The 18,990-nt window shown below is 38.9% G+C and overlaps 1 protein-coding gene across 1 annotated transcript in view; it reads right to left on the bottom strand.

Moving 5' to 3' along the window:
* Positions 1–12,255, bottom strand: part of LOC133597741 (exostosin-1-like) — a 49,421-nt gene extending 37,166 nt beyond the window's left edge. Inside the window, exon 1 of the mRNA XM_061950723.1 lies at positions 10,484–12,255. Within this exon, the coding sequence (XP_061806707.1) occupies positions 10,484–11,427 (944 nt within the window). The 5' untranslated portion in view covers positions 11,428–12,255. The remainder of the gene's footprint in view (positions 1–10,483) is intronic.
* Between the last annotated feature and the right edge of the window lie 6,735 nt (positions 12,256–18,990).

Here is an 18,990-nt window from a genome sequence, read left to right as displayed (position 1 = left end):
ATAAACTCAGGAAATACGTCCCTGGACACATGAGGACTTAAATTATAACCAATGCATGATCCCATAACTACTTGGTATCGGATCGATACCCAAATCTCTGGTATCATCCAAAACTAATGTAAAGCATCCAAACAACAGAAGCATAAGTGATTATTACATTTTAACAGTAGTGTAGATAGAACATGTTAAGAGAACGTATGCAGATATTAACAGTAAATGAACAAGTAGATTAAGAATACATTTTTACAGGTTGTCTTTAATAATTTTGACAAAATAATAGAATAAGAAATTACACAATATGTTACTGCATGCTTCAACAGCTAAATTAGGAGCCTTTGTTTGCCTACATACTATTTTATTTAAGGACAAAATTGCAATAAGAAACATCTGTTTAATGTACCGTAATTTTTTTGTTAAAATAAAGCCTATAATGCCATTTTTTGTGGTGCTCTATATTTAGAAAAGTATCGAATTACATTTTGGTACCGGTACCTAAATATTGGTCTCGGGACAACCTTAATACATACACATATACATATATTTGTTTTACTGCCCTGTCCCACTAGTATGTGACATTAACTGTAAATGTTGTATATTTGTCCATAAATAATAATCAAATAAAAAAATAGTATCCTCTGTGAATATATACAGTAACCATAATTAATATTCTTAAAGGTAATATACACCAGAGAAAGGTCATAATTTGAGCAGTTAACATACTGTGAAACAATGCAGCAAAGAAAAAAATAGTCTCGAATGTCAATCCTATCCATCCATCCATTTCCTACCGCTTGTCCCTCTCTGGGTATCAAGTCCCCAAACTGTGTGGCAGAGGTCACCAAGGACACAGTTTAGGACCAGGGCATTCCTGGCTCATGTATGTGGGTTTTACCGGGATATGACTGAGCAAACAGGACCCACTGTGGCTTCCCCTGACTGGCAACAGGGTTTTGTCCCTTCTAATCTATCCCAGCCATCCAAAGTCAAACATCCAGCAGCCACCAAAAACAACACAGCCGTCTGATTGAAGACAAAATAAATTCCACTGGTCGATGTACGGTATATAGATAGACGCAAATCAAAAGTAGGGCTCGGGCATTTCATCAACTTAATCGACGTCTTCAATGACGTAAATACAGTATGTCAATGTTACATACTTTGCGTGGAGAAAATATGGCCGCACACGAAGAAAAAGATGCAACTGGTGGTACTCCAATCGATCAGTTACCAATCGTTATTGGCCAATTTCTGTCAAAAAGTATGTGATCGACAGAAGCCAATCAATACTTGTTACACTTCAACAAAAGTCTAAGTGAAACCGCATTCCAGCTGAGAGTAACCAGCGAAGGAGAGATAATTAGATAAGAAATTAGTAAGTCAGTAAAGAGAATAATATTTACACAGTTAGACAACACTGTCAGCCATATACTGTATATGAATGGGTAGATAGTAGATATGACAAGAAGGTGGCTCTGTAAATACTAGTGCGAAGGAAATCACAGAGAAGAAGAAGCAGATGACATCCACCAAATGAGAAAAACAACCCATCAATAGCACCTTGAAGCTAACCCGACGAGACAACCCCAGTGCAAAACCGTTAGAAGCAGAAGTCATTTTCCACGCCAAAACAATATCCAAACCGTGGACATTAAACCATGAAATTTTGAAGAAGCTGCCAAATGGTGTGTACGACGTGTTTTAGTTTGTTCTGTCTCTTGACTACAAGCTGGACGATTGAGCATTACCCTTGCTAACTAGATCTTACGCAGACATACATACCGGTTGCTGTCAACTCAAACCTCTCTGGTCTGTCACACAAAGACATTCGTGCACCACATAAACAATAGTTCCTATCGTTACATGACGAGAAGCAACCCGAAAAAGACACCGCATTAGTTCGCTTTTCATAGAACTACTGTAGATGTTTGTAATACATTCGTATTACTTTTCAAACATTTATTATCTAAAAGTTCTGTTTTATTTCTAAAAAGGCATGTTGCATGGTATAATCATGTTTTAAATGTAATTAAATTTATTTCAATGAGCGGTGATGATTTGAGGAACAAGTGTTTTGAGTTACGAGCTCAGTCATTGAAAAAATGTAGCTCCTAAGTTAAGAAAAAGACAATTTATCAGGGGTGCTCAAAAAAATAAATTCCCATCCGAATTGCAATTGTTATTTACCGTATTTTCCGCACTATAAGCCGCCCCGGGTTATTAGCCGCACCTTCAATGAATGGCATATTTCAAAACTTTGTTCACCTATAAGCCGCCCCGGGTTATAAGCCGCGCCTACGCTGCGCTAAAGGGAATGTCAAAAAAACAGTCAGATAGGTCAGTCAAACTTTAATAATATATTACAAACCAGCGTTCTAACAACTCTGTTCACCCCCAAAATGTAATGTGCAAATGTGCAATCACAAAAATAGTAACACTCAAATTACTGCAGAGCAATAGCAACATCAATAACTCAACGTTGCTCGAACGTTAATGTCACACAACACACAAAATAAACATTTAAAGCTCACTTTCTGAAATTATTCCTCATCCATAAATCCCTCGAATTCTTCTTCAGTGTCTGAATTAAAAAGTTGGGCGAATACGGCATCCAAAATGGCCGGCTCCGTCTCGTCGAAGTCATTAGAGTCAATGTTGCTGTTGTTTTTCCAGCAGTTCCATGAATCCTGCCTTCCGGAAAGCTCGGACCACAGTTGAGACCGATATATCCGCCCAGGCATTTACAATCCACTGGAAGATGTTGGCGTATGTCGTCCGGCGCTGTCTCCCTGTCTTAGTGGCGCAGGTCATCTTGTTGCTTCCTCTACCTTGCTGCTCTATTTCCGTGTTCTACTGCGTGACTTATTGCCTTGAGTTTGAATTCTGCGTTGTACGCGTGTCTCTTAATAGGAGCCATTTTGTGGTCTTTACAGATGTAAACACACAAATGAAATGAAACGTAATATCCGCGCGCTTCTTCTTCTATGGGGGCGGGTGGTTGCTTACAGTAGAAGAAGAAGCGCTTCCTCTTCTATGGGGGCGGGTGCTTACCTTGGCGGTTGCTTACCGTAGCAGAAGAAGCGCTTCCTCTTCTACGGGGAAAAAAGATGGCGGCTGTTTACCGTAGTTGCGAGACCTAAACTTTATGAAAATGAATCTTAATATTAATCCATATATAAAGCGCACCGGGTTATAAGCCGCACTGTCAGCTTTTGAGAAAATTTGTGGTTTTTAGGTGCGTCTAATAGTGCGGAAAATACGGTATTATGATTAGGGATGTATACCAAGTACAGGTATTTTAGGTAATGATTCCTAATAGGGTCGGTCCAAGCGGACTGTGAAAATTCTGGACTAATTGATACTAGCGGAAGAGCGAATCGGAGTCGACCATTTACCACCCTACTTTTAGGTACGCAGAAGTAAACAGAATCATAAATTGATGTGACATTGAAAATTGCGGACGGAATCAATGTTCGCTAAAAACAGAAAATTGCAGAAATTGTGGTAATGTGACTCAGATGCTGTGATTGAGAGGAAAAGGGGACTGTTTACAGTGTACTTGACAAACACTCACCTCCGTGGAGCCGTGCCAGCCAAGGGGCCAGCACTATGTACACACAGCCCTGCACGGTGCACCATTCTGAGGCCATTTCTGTGCTTATCTCCGGTACACATTGTCACCTCAAACTACCAAACTAACTCTAAAACACAGAGCCAAACATATCTCAAAGTACTTCTACATGTAAGGTGGTATATTTATTTTGCAAATATGATGATTACTTGTCGCCATTAAGCTGTGCAAAAAACCAAGTACCGTATTTTCCGCACTATTAGCCGCACCTAAAAACCACAAATTTACTCAAAAGCTGACAGTGCGGCTTTTAACCCGGTGCGCTTTATATATGGATTAATATTACGATTCATTTTCATAAAGTTTCGATCTCGCAACTTCGGTAAACAGCCGCCATCTTTTTTCCCGGTAGAACAGGAAGCGCTTCTTCTTCTACGCAAGCAACCGCCAAGGTAAGCACCCGCCCCCATAGAACAGGAAGCGCTTCTTCTACTGTAAGCAACCACCCGCCCCGGAAGAAGAAGCACGCGGTGCATGCTGGGATATGTGACGTTTCATTTCCATTTGTGTGTTTATGTAAAGACCCCAAAATGGCTCCTATTAAGTGTGTTGTCTGTCTAATTATAAATAATGCAGACGAGGCGTGTTAACTGAGTTCTCAACGTTTACTCACAGCGTGCTCATAACCACATTCTAACTGCCAGCATACAACGCTTCTCAGGGCTACCGCGCATGCTCGTCACTATCGTTGCATGCTGGGTAGTGTAGTTGTTATATTTGCTAGCTCATAACATCACATTAAGAGACACGCTTACGCGCTTAATTCAATACTCGCCGTCATTCCGGGTGGATTGACAAAAGACCTCCAGCCGCTAGATATTGGTGTCAATAGGGCATTCGAAGCTAGACTGCTAACTGCGTGGGAACAATGGATGACCGAAGGCGAACACACCTTCACTAAGACAGGGAGGCAGCGCCGGACGACATTCGCCCAACTTTTCAATTCGGACAACGAAGGAGAATAATTCGAGGGATTTATGAATGAAGAATAACTTCAGAAAGTGAGCGTTATGTTTATTTTGTGTGTTGTGACATTAACGTTCGAGCAACATTATGTTGCTATTGCTCTGCACTATTTTGAATTTTACTATGTTTGTGATTGCACATTTGCGTACATTTTGGGAGTGAACAGAGTTGTTAGAACGCTGGTTTTTAATATATTATTAAAGTTTGACTGACCTATCTGACTGTTTTTTTGACATTCCTTTAGCGCAGTTAGATGCGGCTTACAACACCGGGCGGCTTATAGGTGGACAAAGTTTTGAAATATGCCGTTCATTGAAGGCGCGGCTTTTAACCCAGGGCGCCTTATGGTGCGGAAAATACGGTACTACCGTATTTTCCGCACTATAAGGCGCACCTAAAAACCAAAAATTTTCTCAAAAGCTGACAGTGCGCCTTATAATCCGGTGCGCCTTATATATGGGTTAATATTAATATTAATTTTCATAAAGTTTCGGTCTCGCAACTACGGTAAACAGCCGCCATCTTTTTTCCCCGTAGAAGAAGAAGAAGCACGCGGTGCATGCTGGGATATGTGACGTTTCATTTCCATTTGTGTGTTTATGTAAAGACCCCAAAATGGCTCCTATTAAGTGTGTTGTCTGTCTAATTATAAATAATGCAGACGAGGCGTGTTAACTGAGTTCTCAACGTTTACTCACAGCGTGCTCATAACCACATTCTAACTGCCAGCATACAACAACGCTTCTCAGGGCTACCGCGCATGCTCGTCACTATCGTTGCATGCTGGGTAGTGTAGTTGTTATATTTGCTAGCTCATAACATCACATTAAGAGACACGCTTACGCGCTTAATTCAATACTCGCCGTCATTCCGGGTGGATTGACAAAAGACCTCCAGCCGCTAGATATTGGTGTCAACAGGGCATTCGAAGCTAGACTGCTAACTGCGTGGGAACAGTGGATGACAGAAGGCGAACACACGTGACGTTCACCAAGACAGGGAGACAGCGCCAGACGACATACGCCACTATCTGCCAGTGGATCGTAAATGCCTGGGCTGATTCAGTCTCATCTGTGGTCCGAGCTTTCAGGAAGGCAGGAATTGTCACTGAACTAATAAACGGCAACGACACTGACTCCATTAATGACGACTTCGACGAGACGGAGCCGGCCATGTTGGATGCCGTATTCGCTCAACTGTTTAATTCGGACACTGAAGAAGAAGAATTCGAGGGATTTGTGAATGAGCTATAACTTCATAAAGTGAGCTCTACATTTTTATTTAGTGTGTTGTGTTGTGTGACATTAACGTTTGAGCAACGTTGAGTTATTGATATATTGTTATTGCTCTGCACTATTTCACGTGTTACTATATTGTGATTGCACGTTTGATTTACGTAACACGAGTAAATCAGCTGTTTATTCATTTTGGGAGTGAACGGAGTTGTCAGAACGCTGGTTTGTTATCTATTAATAGTTTGACTGACCTATCTGACTGTTTTGTTGACATAGGTGCGCCTTATAATCCGGTGCGCCTTATATATGAACAAAGTTTTGAAATATGCCATTCATTGAAGGTGCGCCTTATAATCCGATGCGCCTTATAGTGCGGAAAATACGGTACTTCTGTAGGCAGTTGTGGACATGATCGCAGATTAAACATCTTCATTGATAAATTCATGATAACTTGACCGCTTCTAATACTATGGTTGCCCACTAGTGTTGAAATAATAACTGATGCATCCTTCTTTTACTTGGGAACATGCAAACTCAAATTTATTGGCACACTGTTTTTGTGCTATTCCTTTTTTTTTTTATTAATTGAGAATGTTCATAAAATGCTGAACCACCACCAGTGTTGAAATAATAACTGATGCATCCTTCTTTTACTTGGGAACATGTAAATTCAAATTTATTGGCACACTGTTTTTGTGCTATTCCTTTTTTTTAAATTGATTTAGAATGTTCATAAAATGCTGAACCACCACCAGTGTTGAAATAATAACTGATGCATCCTTCTTTTACTTGGGAACATGTAAACTCAAATTCATTGGTACATTTTTTTTGTGCTTTTCCTTATTACATCTTTTTTTTTAAATTAATTTAGAATGTTCAGAAAATGCTGAACCAATCCCTAGTTTATTTGTTTTTAGTACAAATGCTGCAAGACTGTCAGGTTAAAAACAATGTAAAAAATTGGGATATTATTGAATTTTGGATTGGATCTATATTGCCCAACCCTATTAGGATGTGATAATCAGCTTGGAGTAATCACAAATAAAGAAGCAACACCACACAAAAGTTTGTAACACAACAATATTTCCTCCTCAAAAGACCCTCAAAATCTACTGTTTAACGATCCAGTAATTCATAGGCCAATTTTCAGATTCATGCCGTAAATCCATACATCCACATCCATATAAAATTTTTCAAGTACTATAATAATCCATAAAGTTGTTTAGAAGCAAGATAGCATCCGTGGACAGGTCTCTAGTCGCCGTCTAACCTCACATCTTGCTTAACTACACAACCACCTAATATGCTAATTGATTGTAATAACTTAGTGTAATTGTAATGAATAGAAATCCAGTGAAGAATATGTATGGTCTTTACAAGATGATGACATAACTGCATTAGCTTGACTTGTTTAAGACTTCACAGGAAGGTGTTGATAAAAAAAGATTTTCCTGATGTGAGATGTTACATGATGTTGTGGAGATGTACAACCTCTGGTGCTGATAACAAAAATTGGTAATAAAAAAATATTTTGTCACACCTTTATTTACAGCAATTACATATAGTACCGATAAGAGCACCGCTTGGAGTACTGATGAATACCGGTATCGATAAGGAATATTGATATTGGTATCTGTCTTGATATAATCATAATGATATACATCACTAAATGAGACTAACTTGAAAAAAATTATTAATTACAAATTATAGAATAATTAATAGAAGAATTGTCTGTCAAAATCAAAGCGCCATGCAAAAAAACAGACAGAATGAAGACAAACCTATACATTGTTCCTTTACAAAACAAACAAAATAGCTCTATTACTACAACAGCTGTCATGTCTGTCTCTACTCATTTGCTTTTACAATTTCTCATCTGCTCAATATTTTGTGTGGAGGAGCTTGATGCATCTTGATTTTGACTTTGTGAACTAATTTGGGGCCCTGGAGGAACGATTGCAATACAGTCCGTTACACTGCACAGTAGGGTTGAAACGATTAACAGATGAATCGATTGATCGATTATTGATTCCAAAATTTCAAGTATATCGTTCTGTGCCAGGAAAGTTTGCCTTCTGGAAGATAGGTATCAATCAAATATCGTTTTTAAAAGGGAATCGATTGATTTTATCGATACTAGAAAGAGGAAAACATTGGATTTAAGAACGGCAGACTTTATATCAAGTTTAGCAATTGTAATGGTAAAAACGTTAAAACAAATCTATATGCCTGTCTGTGGCATCATCAAAACAAAATTGGCCAATACCTATGGTGGTCAAGAAAGGTTATAACAAACGCTACAAGACAATATCATAAATGACAACACAAAAACTTTTTAGCGACAGCATGACTGAAAAAGCCACAACAAAGACAAATAACACAATGCAATTAAAAGCCGAAACAACTTTAGGGCCACAAAAGATGCGACTGACACAACGGAAACGACAGCGAGCACGTTATGGCGATGCACCGACTTCAGGAACACGAGGAGTAGTTTGATTTAATAAAAAAAAAATCAATACAAGCGATGCATGAAGGAGGCTATGGGAATTGGGAAGCGAGGGGCCAACACCATCGACAGGATGAGGGGGCATACATGCTTCCAAGCACCCGGGACTCTGTCCTTCATTGCCGGACAGAGAACAGATACTGGGGCGGTATAGCTCGGTTGGTAGAGCAGCCGTGCCAGCAACTTGAGGGTTGCAGGTTCAATTCCCGCTTCCGCCATCCTAGTCACTGCCGTTGTGTCCTTGGGCAAGACACTTTACCCACCTGCTCCCAGTGCCACCCACACTGGTTTAAATGTAACTTAGATATTGGGTTTCACTATGTAAAGCACTTTGAGTCACTAGAGAAAAGCGCTATATAAATACAATTCACTTCACTTCACTACTGTATGGCTGGGCAGGGAACTTTATTTAACGGACAAATATACTGTTAAAATGTTGGTTACTGTAGTTTTATTAAAAAATGTGAGCAGAGAAGGTTTTCTCTTGTTAATTCAACCAAAAGTGTTGCACTTGTACATATGATGCGAATGCACTGGCCATTAATTGTTGTTTACTTGTTTGTATGTATCATTCATTATTTTCTATTCACTTACGGTACAAGAAATAACAGGAATATAGGAAACTTAACCTGCAGTGCCCAGTATCTAGTAATTATTTCAGTCACACTGGTTGATTTTTCAGTTCAGTTTCACTTTTTTTTGAACATGCATACAATGCAATGTAATTCATCACATATTTCCAATTGTTTCATTACAGCACGCCCGAAAAGAAGTAGGAAGAAGCTGAGCTTATTTAATCCTACCTCTTTTCATACCATAGCAATTTTATCCTATTTCTTTGTTCTCTGTAACATAACAGTGAACAAATAATATACCATAGTAAGTAAACAAATATTAAACACATAAAAAGTCTCAATAAAAATAAATAAATAAAACAAGCAAACAAAAAAAGGGTTAAATATATTCATCATAATTCTTGTTCTGTGTACTTTGTGAACACTTGTAGTTTGAACAGTGTTTTAAACTGAATCATATTGGTGCTTTGTTTGATTTCTTTAGTTAATCCATTCCAAATTTATTTCCACATACTGATATGCTAAAGGTTTTAAGTGTTGTACAAGCATAAAATGTTTTAAACTAGATTTTCCTCTAAGGTTATATTTCTCCTCTTTTTGTTTGCTAAAAAGTTACTAAATCAATTTCAGCTCGCTGAATCGTTTCAGATTGTATCATTCTAAATAAAAAATATAATCCCTGAATTGTATCGGCAACCACAAATTCTAAATCTAATTGAATTGTTAAAACATATCGTTACACCTCCACTGCACACATTTATACACCAGTCTGTGTATCAAAAACATAAAAATGAAGGGGGCCCACTAGTGCAGTGGTTCTCAAATTGGGGTACGCGTACCCCTGGGGGTGCTTGAAGGTATGCCAAGGGGTACGTGATATATTTTTTAAATATTATAAAAATAGCAACAATTCAAAAATCCTTTATAAATATATTTATTGAATAATACTTCAACAAAATATGACTGTAAGTTCATAAACTGAACATCAAATCAAGTAGGCTATTCCATTCATTACAATGCAACAATGCAATATTCAGTGTTGACAGCTAGATTTTTTGTGGACATGTGCCATAAATATTGATGTTAAAGATTTCTTTTTTTGTGAAGAAATGTTTAGAATGAAGTTAATCAATCCAAATGGATCTCTATTACAATCCCCAAAGAGGGCACTTTAAGTTGATGATTACTTCTATGTGTAGAAATCTTTATTTATAATTGAATCACTTGTTTATTTTTCAACAAGTTTTTAGTTATTTTTATATATTTTTTCCCAAATAGTTCAAGAAAGACCACTACAAATGAGCAATATTTTGCACTGTTATACAATTTAGTAAATCAGAAACTGATGACATAATGCTGTATTTTACTTCTCTATCTCTTTTTTTCAACCAAAAATGCTTTGCTCTGATTAGGGGGTACTTGAATTAAAAAAATGTTCACAGGGGGTACATCACTGAAAAAAGATTGAGAACCACTGCACTAGTGCAACCTAAATGTAACCATAGAGGAGCAATCACAAAACATTATGTGCATGTTTGAATAATGTAGATAATTAAAAAAAGGTACTTACTTTTCATATTCTGCATTGTCTTTGTCACAGCGTGCATCTTTGTGCTTCTGCCAGTCCTTCCCATGCTTGCAGGTTGTGAGCAGAACCACATCCTCTGCATTGTGCACATGGTATAAGGCGTTCCTTGTGTCAGAACCTATTCCAGTTAAATATCTCTTCCCCTTGAACACAAGCATGTACTTCCTATAAGGAGGGATTGTGTTGTGTTTAAGGTAACCCCTTTCCCCTCCTGTCCTGGGGTGGTCTTTAGAGAAAAGGGGGATGGAGACGTCAAATTTGGGTCGAAAGTTTTCTGTGCTAATGCTGGCCTTCGCCAACATGGCGAGGCCAATGTCGAAGCCCAGGTCTTCCGAGTAGTCAGGCCAGGTGCCGGAGTACAAGTTGAAAATAATGTGGTTTTTGCCATCATTCCACAGGGGAAGACTCTGGATTTTGGACTTTAGGTTGTGCACGTACTGCGGTGAAAGCTGGTCCCGGTCCAAGGTGTCCAACCCCAGGACAAACAGACAAGCCCGGTCTGGGTCTGCGGTAAAGAACCTTGAGCCTTCAATAGATGACAAAATGTTCTGATAACTTTCAGACATCTTCTCTCCTTTCTGTTTGGGATAGATGTAAACTCTAAAGCCTTTTCTCTCACAAAGAGAGAAGTCAAAACACGTCTCCATTCTACAGCGCCTTCCGGAGTACACCACTGAGTCGGCATCTTTCTTTTGTCCTGGAGATATGTGGTCATTAACATTGTCGTTGGGGTCCTGCTCCCAACCCCGGAAAGGTTGCAGGGTCCCGGGGGAGCGACGCCACCGCGCCCCCGGGTGAAGACTACGCTCATCACGCCGGCTTAGAGCCCGTCTGGACAGCGGAATTTGAATCCCCCCCAAACAAAAGAGCAGAACGAGACACACACCGGCGGAGAACAAGATTAGGTAGCGTTTTTTGGCCTGCATGTGTCCTTAGAAGTGGGCGAAGATGCGCGGCGATAAATCCGAGAGATCCCGAAGTTTTGGCTTGACTACCTCCTGTGGGAGAGCGCCGCCATCTTTCTCCGGGCTGCGAGTCTCCCACCTTCTGCTTCGGATGTCTTTCACAAGTCCGGGCACTGATCCAAAGCATGTGGGCGACTTCTAATGTACACCTAACTCAATGTGCCACCAAACAGCTGGCCAAAGTTTGTCCTGCACCAGAAATATGCCTCAATAGCGGCATCGGGGTTTGATTTCTTTGCACAGCGTCACCTTCATTTTGCAGACAATGTCAATTTTATGTTGGACGGAAAAAATAACTTGTACGTTTGTTGTTTTCTGCGAGGACATGCCTGGACAACGAAAGTGTTGTTCCTTTCGGCCGCGCAACACTTACTATAAGACATTTTTAAACGTTAACTCTGTTTTAATATGCATATTTAAACAACAAAAATGTTTCGGTTTCTCATGGTTTGCCACCAAAAGGTGCCACCAGATAGCTAAAAGACGTCATTTGAACACACATTCCCCAGGTTAGCTTGTTAGCTATGCAGGAACATCAAAGTGTGGAAATGAAAACTGCATCTCCTACTTCCAAAAATCATGACTTTTCCTTGTCCTCCGCTTCCTCTTCTTTCCTTTACGAGGTCTCCACGGTTATTTCCCGAAACATCGCCGCGGTCCGAATCAAAGTGAAAGCGGTGTGTTGGTCACCCATGAAAGAATAAGAAGGTGTTGTGGACATTGGAGCCAACAAGACGAGCAGAGCAGAGCAGAGGACGGACACTCATGATGAGGATGTGACGTCAGGCCACTGTGCGGGGTGCGTTGCATTTGCTTTACAAACACACCCAAACCGGGCGGGGCTTTAGTAAAGCAAGGAGGTATTATCGTGATGGGACTTTGTGCTGCAATGCATTCAATTTGTCTCATTGAAACTGATAGATACTCACAATGTTGACTTTGATGGACTGTGACCTATAAGTGGATCGTACACAAGCACATCATTTTTTACACTTAAAAATAAACATACGATTACGATTTAGTGGCTGATACCGATTATTGGCCGTCAAGGAGGCCGATAATTGACGTTTGGAGCTGATATTCGTTTGCAGTAAAAATGTGTTTAAACATGAATAGCTGAACAAAGCTTAACATTATTTTTAAAGAAACATTTGCCCAGTAGCGACAGTGTGTAATGTGGCGCTAATGTTGAGGTTAAAACAACATCAGATTTCCGAAACACATTTATTACGTCTGTCTAATGCAGTGGTCCCCAAACTACGGCCCGCGGGTCAGATCCGGCCCGCCAGCGTCCAAAATCCGGCCCGTGGGAAGTCCCAAGTTAAAAAAATATATACATTATTTTTATTTTTTTTATTTTATGTTTTTAAAATCTGTCCTTTCAAATCCTCTTTCTCAAATCTACTCTCGGTGTCTCCTAGCTGCTCAGGCAAATCATATTATCTAAAAATGCATTTATATATATATATATATATATATATATATATATATATATATATATATATATATATATATATATATATATATATATATATATTAGTGTTGTCTCGATAGCAATATTTATATATATATTAGTGTTGTCCTGATAGCAATATTTAAAAACATGATTTCTATACTTTTTGGTACTTTTCTACATAAAGGGGACCACAAAAAATTGCATTATTGGCTTTATTTTAACAAAAAATTTTACTGTACATTACAAAGGTGTTTCTTATTGCAAGTTTGTCCTTAAATAAAATAGTGAACATACAAGACAACTTGTCTTTTATTAGTAAGTAAGCAAACAAAGGCTCTTAATTAAGCTGTTGACCGGTACTTTTCAGAGGCGGTATAGTACCGAATATGATTCATTAGTATCGCGGTACTATACTAATACCAGTATACCGTACAACCCTAATATATATATATATATATATATATATATATATATATATATATATATATATATATATATATATATATATATATACATATATATATATCGTCAAGGTTTCTGTGGTTTATCCGTTATACAGTGCTCAATACCGGGGTAGAGTGGACTATACGTTAGGTCCCCTGAAGAAACAGGCTTGTAGGGGTGAAATAGCCTAACGTATATATATATATATATATATATATATATATATATATATATATATATATATATATATATATATATATATATTTTTATTTTTATTTTTTTTTTTTAATTAATTGTTTTAACCCAATGCAGCCCCCTAGTCGAAAAGTTTGAGGACCCCTGGTTTAATGCTTTGGGGCATCATTGGCATTTCAAATGAATTGGAAAACTTCTGGGGAAAATGCCAAAAATATGGGATTTCTCTATGTCACAATAACTTGCCATCTACTAAATTTTATACAATGTTATTGCAGTTTAAGGATTTGGTAAGATGTAAGGTTTCCTTGTGAGGAACCCAGAAATATTGGAAAAATGTAAATAAAAAAGGGTTCTGGGCTTCTTCAAGTAGCTAATAAATGAGACATTTGGTTACGTGTTTTGATGTTACAAAAAGTATAAGAATGCTGCCTCTTCTTCTTTACTTAGTCTCCTCTTTGTCAATATATTCACACAAAGTTGTAATTTTTGGCTAGGATATCTTTTCTGTCATTGTAATATCCATTACAGGAGACTACGAGGATGTAAAAATAGTATCCATTGAAAAAATAAAAAAAATAGTTCATGCCTCTCACGTCGGCGTCATAGATTCGCGCCCCGCTCGGAGCAGTAGGAAAATATAACACAGCGGTGAGAGGTAGTACACAATCGCTACACTAAGCAGAGTTTTATTTGAGTGACAGCTACGAACACCAATCATTGGATTACGCCGTCAACATCGGGGGCCACTGATTGGGTGTGGGCCCCTGGGCTTCAGCCCTGGTATACCTGTGCATTAAAGCGGCCATGTATACGTGTATATATTGTATCTGCTGATGTAGTTCTGTTATAGTTGTACAAAAAAGAAAGAAAAAAGGATGCAAATACAGATATACAGTATGTCGAAATGCCAAATATTGGCGCTGATGTTCGGCTTGGCCAATAATAACATTATAGTGGGTTTTACACAAACTAAAAACGGAATAATATCAGCTCAGCATCAGCTCAGCGTCACATCATCAAATGATGTGATGGATTTGGCATACGAGTATAAGTAGGCAATTCCACTGAATCTGAGCTATTCACTTGTTGTAGCACTTTCAAAATAATCTTAAATTTAACACTCTAAATGCGATAATGACAGATATTGAACTATTCAAAATGTGCATTGCCCCTTATCAAGGTACCTCTAGTTTGAGGAGGTTTAGAAACCAAAAATGACTCATTTATGTAACAGGACTGAAAGTGACAGCCCAGCAGGCACAAGACATTGATACAACATTGATTATACATACATGTCCTTTAAAACTGACTTCAATACAACGTTGCAAAATAGTTATAGTTATAAATTGAGACAATGTTGATGTCTGACGTTGGATCCACATTGTTGATTGGGAAATGACCAAATTTCAAAGGTCAAATCAACATCACAACCCAACTTTAAATAAACGTCGTCAAAAAGCATGTTGTTTCAACGTTGTATTTGTGTCGTAGAATATTGGATGGGAAATCACCAAAATTCAATGGTCCAATCAACGCCAGAGCCCAACATTGATTAAACCATACTTGCCAACCCTCCCGGATTTTCCGGGAGACTCCCGAAATTCAGCGCCTCTCCCGAAAACCTCCCGGGACAAATTTTCTCCCGAAAATCTCCCGAAATTCAGGCGGACTCAGGTCCTCATGGACTCAGGTCCATGAGGACCTGAGTCCACTAACCCACAATATAACCAGCATACCTGCCCAATCACGTTATAACTGTAGAATGATGGAGGGCGAGTTCTTGGTTTCTTATGTGGGTTTATTGTTAGGCAGTTTCATTAACTTCCTCCCAGCGCGGCAACAACACACAACAACAGCAGTCACGTTTTTGTATACCGTAAAGCAGTTCGTCTGCCGTAAACAGCAATGTTGTGACACTCTTAAACAGGACAATACTGCTATCTAGTGTTATGTGTGTGTATATGTGTAAATAAATGAACACTGAAATTCAAGTATTTATATATATATATATATGTATATATATATATATATATATATATATATATATATATATATATATATATATATATATATATATATATATATAATAAAATTAATATATATATATATACGTATATATATATATATATATATATATATATATATATATATATATATATATGAAATACTTGACTTGGTGTATTCTAGCTGTAAATATACTCCTCCCCTTTTAGCCACGCCCCCCTTCTACCCCGACCACGCCCACCCCCACCCCCCTCCCCCCACCTCCTGAAATTGGAGGTCTCAAAGTTGGCAAGTATGGTTTAAACCTCGTCAAAAAGCCTGTTGTTTCACCGTTACGTTTGAGCTGCTCAACGTCAAGACCTAATTCAACAAGTTCTAAAGGATGTTTTGATGTCTTGTGCCTGCTGGGAGGAGATACCTTTTTTGACTATTTACATACTCGGTTGGTAAAGTGGCCGTGCCAGCAACTTGAGGGTTCCAGGTTCGATTCCCGCTTCCGCCATCCTAGTCACTGCCGTTGTGTCCCTGGGCAAGACACTTCGCCCACCTGCTCCCAGTGCCACCCACACTGGTTTAAATGTAACTTAGATATTGGGTTTCACTATGTAAAGCGCTTTGAGTCACAAGAGAAAAGCGCTCTATATAACTAATTCACTTCTCACTTCACTTTAGCATAAAATTAGCAAATACATAAAGGTACTTGGCATTTATGCTAATAGCATGTTGACACTTATGGTGCATTTCATTTGTACTGGGAAGTCAGAATTTCTGAGTTTCTAGTCAACTGGAATGCCCCTCAAGGTTGGATTTCATACTCATTCTCATACCCAAGTAAGTTAGTTTCAAAGATAGCTGCTCTGGGTGTAAACAATGATGTACACTTCTATAATAACCATTATTAGCACTTGTGATAGTTTTTTTGTTGCATTAAATCAGCCATAAGGAATGTATAGTTGGAAGTGTATATATAGTTATGTTACTGTAGTATAAATGTGATGTATATGTTCCACATCGCTAGCAATACCGTCTGTGTTACCTCTTCATCCACCGTGTTTGAAGGTTGCAGAAAGAGTGCATATTTTCCCATAGGTTGTTTATATTCAGACAAGGCAGGCGCAAAAATAGCTTACGTGGATGTGGCCGTCTTGATTTCCGACCTCGTACCTGGAACGCTCACATCTCGGCTGTGACGTCATTCCCAGCTCCGACTTCCAACTTCCGAGGTAAATGGAACACACCAGTAACACTTTAATGTAGTGCCTTAGTGGTTCTGTAACTCAAAACACTATCTAAATCAATGTCTCCCATTGAAATACATTTAATTGGTACTTGGCCCCTGCTCAAAACAGCACACTTCTAACAAGTAACATGCCTTTTAGAATTTAGTACTAACAGGTACAGTAGATTTATGAATTAATGTAATACAATGTAAAGTATTTAGCTTGGAGAATGGACTTCTACGGTATCTCCTTCCAGCTTCTTCCCTGCCAAACACACCATCCGCAGCTTTTCCATATTTCATGGTAAAATGTCTGCCGTTTAGATATTATTTTAACATTTTTGGCTGGCGGCAGACTCATTCTGCTTCAGTATGGTGCAGACTAGCAGGTATACGCTCAAATCGCTTCGCCAAGTTGGCTACATGCACGGCGGTCATGTTTATGCTAATTAATTTCTTTATTTGAATGGATATGCCCAAATTCTTCTTCTCAGCACTGTCCTTCACATTTACTTTCTTCCTTCCTACGGTTGGAAAACAAAGTTACATCCATCTCTAGGTATAAGCTAATGATAGCGAGTAAGACCAGATGTTTTGGGCAGATCTTATTAGGTGTTATATTTATATTTTTGTGTATATTTAGTTTTTATCAAATGTCATATTGCAGTTAAAACATGTGGCTAATAGATTAATTTCCATCCATCCATCCCCACAGATGTTGCTAATGCAGATTTTCTGGGTAGGAACTAGACCTATTGCTCGTAGATGAACACATTCGATGTTGTTGTGGTTAAGGGCTATATAAATAAACCTTGATTGATTGAATGAATGAGAGTGTATGTTGTGTGAGCACAGAATACAAAAAAAAAAAAAGAAGAGAATAAGACGTCTTATTGGACCTTCAAACAGAACAGTTACGGATAAATTCCCACATAGTGTTCACTGTGACATTTTCAACGCCAACTACTAGTGGAAATGCTTGCACCTCAAATTTATCTTGCGACTAAAAGCACAACAATTAACCGAGCCACAGCTCTTATCTTAAAACCCTCTTTAGTTGAGGTACCGACTTTGGCGGCGTGGCTCAGTTGGTAGAGCGGCCGTGCCAGCAAATCACCGCTTCCTACTGTTGTGTTCTTGAGCAAGACACACTACCCACCTGCTCCCTGTGCCTCCCATATTGGTTTAAATGTACCTTAAAGATGTAGATAATGGGTTTCACTATGTAAAGCGCTTTGAGTCTCTAGAGACAAGCGCTATATAAATATAATTTACATACCACAGTATAATAATTTAAAAAAAACATGTACTCTAAAAGCAGGGCATTGACTCCTTGCAACCATGAAGGGACTTTTTCAAAAGAGGCGATGGAGCAAAGAGAAATCAGCGTTCTTTCGGTGTCGTCGACCTTTGACGTGCACTCCTCACTTCCCCAACTGGGCCACTGATCAAAGTCAGAGATGGCCACCTCGTTTTTTCTTTCCTGCTTTCCTTTCCTTTGCCATTTCTCTTTTCCTCTCTATCATCCTCTTTTTGCTTCCTGTTTTCATCTCTTAACCAATTTGCAATGAATGGATGTAAAATAGACCGACGTCGCCATGACAATATTTAAGTGTTGTCACTCGGTGTCAATACCTGAGAGCCTCTCATTTTGTAGTGTGAAAATAAATCTATACTTTCACTGGCTTATTTAAGCTCCACCTTAAAAGCAGTCGCAGCGGCGACGGCAGCGGAATCAAACTTAGATAGGAGACAAATGAGGGTTCTATTTTATCTTGTTGTTATTGGCAGCTTAATGAGGATGGGAAGGTGTTGCCTCCCTGCTGATGCATTGTGTTGGTGAGAGCAGGATGAAAGCAGCGGGTGCGTGAGCCAGGCCGGCGCTCCCAGTGTGTAATACATTCAACTGTGCCAATATCTAATTTGGATGCACCCAGGTCAGCAGAGTTTTCCCAGACAGCCAGCGAGCCCCCGTCAGTTAAGTGACGACTCAGCCAAACTGAGATTTATTATTTCTCTCTCATTACATCTTAAAGGGAAACTTAACTTTTTTTGGAATGTTGCCCATCATCCACAATCCCGAGGTGACACAAGAGCACACGTGTCTTTTCTGTGCCTTATAAATAGTGAAAAACTGCATGCAAGGGGCGGCTAACAATGCAGGTAGTGAGGATTGACCTACTCTGAATATATAGCACTCTCA

The sequence above is a fragment of the Nerophis lumbriciformis genome, linkage group LG04 (genome assembly GCF_033978685.3).
Source record: "Nerophis lumbriciformis linkage group LG04, RoL_Nlum_v2.1, whole genome shotgun sequence".
NCBI classification, from domain to species: domain Eukaryota; kingdom Metazoa; phylum Chordata; class Actinopteri; order Syngnathiformes; family Syngnathidae; genus Nerophis; species Nerophis lumbriciformis.
Note: the sequence above shows the minus strand (reverse complement) of the source record. Positions and strands in the feature narration are given on the sequence as shown.